Here is a 5,372-nt window from a genome sequence, read left to right on the forward strand (position 1 = left end):
AGAGAACACGTCTTGGTTTCCATTGTTTCATTGCACTAAATCCTGAAATGATGTTTTCTACCGAAACTTGTTGACAAATGTTTACAATCTCGTCGTAAACAAAATGATGACGCGTTCTGCTGTCGTCCAGCAGGAGGCGACATTACGCTGAATTGGGATTCAAGTCAATCCTAGCGGCTTTAAATGAAACTAAAACATTATTTCCAGTAATGGTGTGACGCAGGAGGAACATGTGACTCCGCCCTAAACTACAACCACCAAACATCCGCCCGCAAGGTTTTCATTTTTCATTTAGATTCATACTTTATTCATTTTTTAAGCATTTGTCTTAAGTTACAGTTTCTTCTTGTTTATGTACAAAGTTTTGTCTCTTTTTGAATTAATTTCTCTCTTCGGAGTTTCTGTGTGTGTGTGTGTGTGTGTGTGTGTGTGTGTGTGTGTGTGTGTGTGTGTGTGATGCCCGGGGGTCGGAGGTCAGCCGCCCGCTATCTTTTCACAGATTTCCCCGTTTCCTGTTTGGATTTGCTCGCCGCTCGTCCTTCCTGTCCCCCCCCCCCCCCCGCGGAGCCGCCAGAGACATGATGGGACAGTTTGTGTCCTGAGCGGTGAGACACTGTCCCACCGTCTGTCCTCCCCTCAGAGACCCTTCATCAATGTCCAGACATGTTGGTTCCACGCTTCAGTTCCTCCAGTCAGTCAAAGGTTCCGTTTATTAAAGTTTCTTTCAGTTTGTTAGAAACTTTAATATTCAATAAAGAAAACAGTCAAACTGTAATTTGTAATTAGTTTTTAATGTTAACTTTGTTTATTCACAGTGAAACATTTAGTTTATCAAGTTCCTTCACTTTGGTTCGACATGAAAAAATAAAAAACTTTTCAAAAATGGAATGAGTCAAAATGATGATTGCAAAAAGATAACAACAACAACAACAACAACAACAATAATAATAATAATGGTCTGTTTCTGTCCTTTCATGTAAACCGAAACGTGTTGGTGACATCACGCCCTCGCCCTCCTCTGATTGGCTGCTACGAGGGGAAGCAGATGGCGCAGCACTCCAGGAAGTGACATCACGCCCTCGCCCTCCTCTGATTGGCTGCTACGAGGGGAAGCAGATGGCGCAGCACTCCAGGAAGTGACATCACGCCCTCGCCCTCCTCTGATTGGCTGCTACGAGGGGAAGCAGATGGCGCAGCACTCCAGGAAGTGACATCACGCCCTCGCCCTCCTCTGATTGGCTGCTACGAGGGGAAGCAGATGGCGCAGCACTCCAGGAAGTGACATCACGCCCTCGCCCTCCTCTGATTGGCTGCTACGAAGGGAAGCAGATGGCGCAGCACTCCAGGAAGTGACATCACGCCCTCGCCCTCCTCTGATTGGCTGCTACGAGGGGAAGCAGATGGCGCAGCACTCCAGGAAGTGACATCACGCCCTCGCCCTCCTCTGATTGGCTGCTACGAGGGGAAGCAGATGGCGCAGCACTCCAGGAAGTGACATCACGCCCTCGCCCTCCTCTGATTGGCTGCTACGAGGGGAAGCAGATGGCGCAGCACTCCAGGAAGTGACATCACGCCCTCGCCCTCCTCTGATTGGCTGCTACGAGGGGAAGCAGATGGCGCAGCACTCCAGGCAGACCTCCAGGAAGTCCGACGAGCCGCAGCCTCCCTCCAGTATCCCACAATCCAACACGGCCTGACACGCCCCCTCTGAGCACGCCGCGTCGCCCGCCGCTTCCACGCAGCAGCAGCAGCAGCAGCAGCAGTCGCCCGCCGCGCCGCAGCAGCTGGCTCCGCCCACTCCGCACGCCAGGCACTCCCCCAGGGCGGAGCACATGGACAGAAGCTGGCAGTACAGACAGGCCAGCAGGCAGTGGAGGCAGCAGTCTGCAGGGACAGCCAATCAGAGGGCAGCAGGCGGTCAGCTGATCCAACTCCACGCAATACTCCAGTACAGTTAGTTACCGCTCTAAAAGTTAGTTACCTCTCTAAAAGTACTGGAGTTACTCCAGTACAGTTAGTTACTTCTCTAAAAGTACCGGAGTTACTCCATTACAGTTAGTTACCTCTCTAAAAGTTAGTTACCTCTCTAAAAGTACTGGAGTTACTCCAGTACAGTTAGTTACCTCTCTAAAAAGTACTGGAGTTACTCCAGTACAGTTAGTTACCTCTCTAAAAAGTACTGGAGTTACTCCAGTACAGTTAGTTACCTCTCTAAAAGTTAGTTACCTCTCTAAAAGTGCTGGAGTTACTCCAGTACAGTTAGTTACCTCTCTAAAAAGTACTGGAGTTACTCCAGTACAGTTAGTTACCTCTCTAAAAGTTAGTTACCTCTCTAAAAAGTACTGGAGTTACTCCAGTACAGTTAGTTACCTCTCTAAAAAGTACTGGAGTTACTCCAGTACAGTTAGTTACCTCTCTAAAAGTTAGTTACCTCTCTAAAAGTGCTGGAGTTACTCCAGTACAGTTAGTTACCTCTCTAAAAAGTACTGGAGTTACTCCAGTATAGCTAGTTACTTCTCTAAAAGTACTGGAGTTACTCCAGTATAGCTAGTTACCTCTCTAAAAGTTAGTTACCTCTCTAAAAGTACTGGAGTTACTCCATTACAGTTAGTTACCTCTCTAAAAGTTAGTTACCTCTCTAAAAGTACTGGAGTTACTCCATTACAGTTAGTTACCTCTCTAAAAGTTAGTTACCTCTCTAAAAGTACTGGAGTTACTCCAGTACAGTTAGTTACCTCTCTAAAAGTTAGTTACCTCTCTAAAAGTACTGGAGTTACTCCATTACAGTTAGTTACCTCTCTAAAAGTTAGTTACCTCTCTAAAAGTACTGGAGTTACTCCATTACAGTTAGTTACCTCTCTAAAAGTTAGTTACCTCTCTAAAAGTACTGGAGTTACTCCAGTACAGTTAGTTACTTCTCTAAAAAGTACTGGAGTTACTCCAGTATAGCTAGTTACTTCTCTAAAAAGTACTGGAGTTACTCCATTACAGTTAGTTACCTCTCTAAAAGTTAGTTACCTCTCTAAAAGTACTGGAGTTACTCCATTACAGTTAGTTACCTCTCTAAAAGTCCTGGAGTTACTCCATTACAGTTAGTTACCTCTCTAAAGGTTAGTTACCTCTCTAAAAGTACTGGAGTTACTCCAGTATAGCTAGTTACCTCTCTAAAAGTTAGTTACCTCTCTAAAAGTACTGGAGTTACTCCATTACAGTTAGTTACCTCTCTAAAAGTTAGTTACCTCTCTAAAAGTACTGGAGTTACTCCATTACAGTTAGTTACCTCTCTAAAAGTTAGTTACCTCTCTAAAAGTACTGGAGTTACTCCAGTACAGTTAGTTACCTCTCTAAAAGTTAGTTACCTCTCTAAAAGTACTGGAGTTACTCCAGTACAGTTAGTTACTTCTCTAAAAAGTACTGGAGTTACTCCAGTATAGCTAGTTACTTCTCTAAAAAGTACTGGAGTTACTCCATTACAGTTAGTTACCTCTCTAAAAGTTAGTTACCTCTCTAAAAGTACTGGAGTTACTCCAGTACAGTTAGTTACCTCTCTAAAAAGTACTGGAGTTACTCCAGTACAGTTAGTTACTTCTCTAAAAAGTACTGGAGTTACTCCAGTATAGCTAGTTACTTCTCTAAAAAGTACTGGAGTTACTCCAGTACAGTTAGTTACCTCTCTAAAAGTACTGGAGTTACTCCAGTACAGTTAGTTACCTCTCTAAAAGTTAGTTACCTCTCTAAAAAGTACTGGAGTTACTCCAGTATAGTTAGTTACTTCTCCTCTCTAAAAAGTACTGGAGTTACTCCAGTACAGTTAGTACCTCTCTATAAGTTAGTTTACCTCTCTAAAAGTTACTGGAGTTACTCCAGTAGTACTGAGTTTCTTCTCTAAAAGTACTGGAGTTACTCTAGTATCAGTTTGTTACTTCTCTAAAAAGTACTGGAGTTACTCCTAGTACAGTTAGTTACCTCTCTAAAAGTTAGTTACCTTCTCTAAAAAGTACTGGAGTTACTCCAGTATAGTTAGTTTATCTTCTCTAAAAAGTACTCGAGTTACTCCAGTACAGTTAGTTACCTCTCTAAAAGTTAGTTACCTCTCTAAAAAGTACTGGAGTTACTCCAGTATAGCTAGTTACTTCTCTAAAAAGTACTGGAGTTACTCCAGTAAAGTTAGTTACCTCTCTAAAAAGTACTGGAGTTACTCCAGTACAGTTAGTTACCTCTCTAAAAAGTACTGGAGTTACTCCAGTATAGTCTAGTTACTTCTCTAAAAAGTACTGGAGTTACTCCAGTACGTTAGTTACCTCTCTAAAAAGTACTGAGTTACTCCAGTACAGTTAGTTACCTCTCTAAAGTTAGTTACCTCTCTAAAAAGTACTGGAGTTACTCCAGTATAGTTAGTTACCTCTCTAAAAAGTACTGGAGTTACTCCAGTATAGCTAGTTACTTCTCTAAAAGTACTGGAGTTACTCCAGTACAGTTAGTTACCTCTCTAAAAAGTACTGGAGTTACTCCAGTACAGTTAGTTACCTCTCTAAAAGTTAGTTACCTCTCTAAAAAGTACTGGAGTTACTCCAGTATAGCTAGTTACTTCTCTAAAAAGTACTGGAGTTACTCCAGTACAGTTAGTTACCTCTCTAAAAAGTACTGGAGTTACTCAGTACAGTTAGTTACCTCTCTAAAAAGTACTGGAGTTACTCCAGTATAGCTAGTTACTTCTCTAAAAAGTACTGGAGTTACTCCAGTACAGTTAGTTACCTCTCTAAAAAGTACTGAGTTACTCCAGTACAGTTAGTTACCTCTCTAAAAGTTAGTTACCTCTCTAAAAAGTACTGGAGTTACTCCAGTATAGTTAGTTACCTCTCTAAAAAGTACTGGAGTTACTCCAGTATAGCTAGTTACTTCTCTAAAAAGTACTGGAGTTACTCCAGTACAGTTAGTTACCTCTCTAAAAAGTACTGGAGTTACTCCAGTACAGTTAGTTACCTCTCTAAAAGTTAGTTACCTCTCTAAAAAGTACTGGAGTTACTCCAGTATAGCTAGTTACTTCTCTAAAAAGTACTGGAGTTACTCCAGTACAGTTAGTTACCTCTCTAAAAAGTACTGAGTTACTCCATTACAGTTAGTTACCTCTCTAAAAGTTAGTTACCTCTCTAAAAAGTACTGGAGTTACTCCAGTATAGCTAGTTACTTCTCTAAAAAGTACTGGAGTTACTCCAGTACAGTTAGTTACCTCTCTAAAAAGTACTGGAGTTACTCCAGTATAGCTAGTTACTTCTCTAAAAAGTACTGGAGTTACTCCAGTACAGTTAGTTACCTCTCTAAAAAGTACTGGAGTTACTCCAGTATAGCTAGTTACTTCTCTAAAAAGTACT

General features: G+C 42.0%; 1 protein-coding gene across 1 annotated transcript in view; it reads right to left on the reverse strand.

The window, feature by feature from the left end:
• Nucleotides 1-1,551: 1,551 nt before the first annotated feature.
• The window catches only part of LOC308148348 (uncharacterized protein), an 8,026-nt gene continuing 4,205 nt past the window's right edge, over nucleotides 1,552-5,372 (reverse strand). The window contains exon 6 of the mRNA XM_080521806.1: nucleotides 1,552-1,884. Within this exon, the coding sequence (XP_080377932.1) occupies nucleotides 1,598-1,884 (287 nt within the window). The 3' untranslated portion in view covers nucleotides 1,552-1,597. The remainder of the gene's footprint in view (nucleotides 1,885-5,372) is intronic.

Source organism: Blennius ocellaris (genome assembly GCF_963422515.1).
Source record: "Blennius ocellaris genome assembly, contig: SCAFFOLD_66, whole genome shotgun sequence".
NCBI classification, from domain to species: Eukaryota; Metazoa; Chordata; class Actinopteri; order Blenniiformes; family Blenniidae; genus Blennius; species Blennius ocellaris.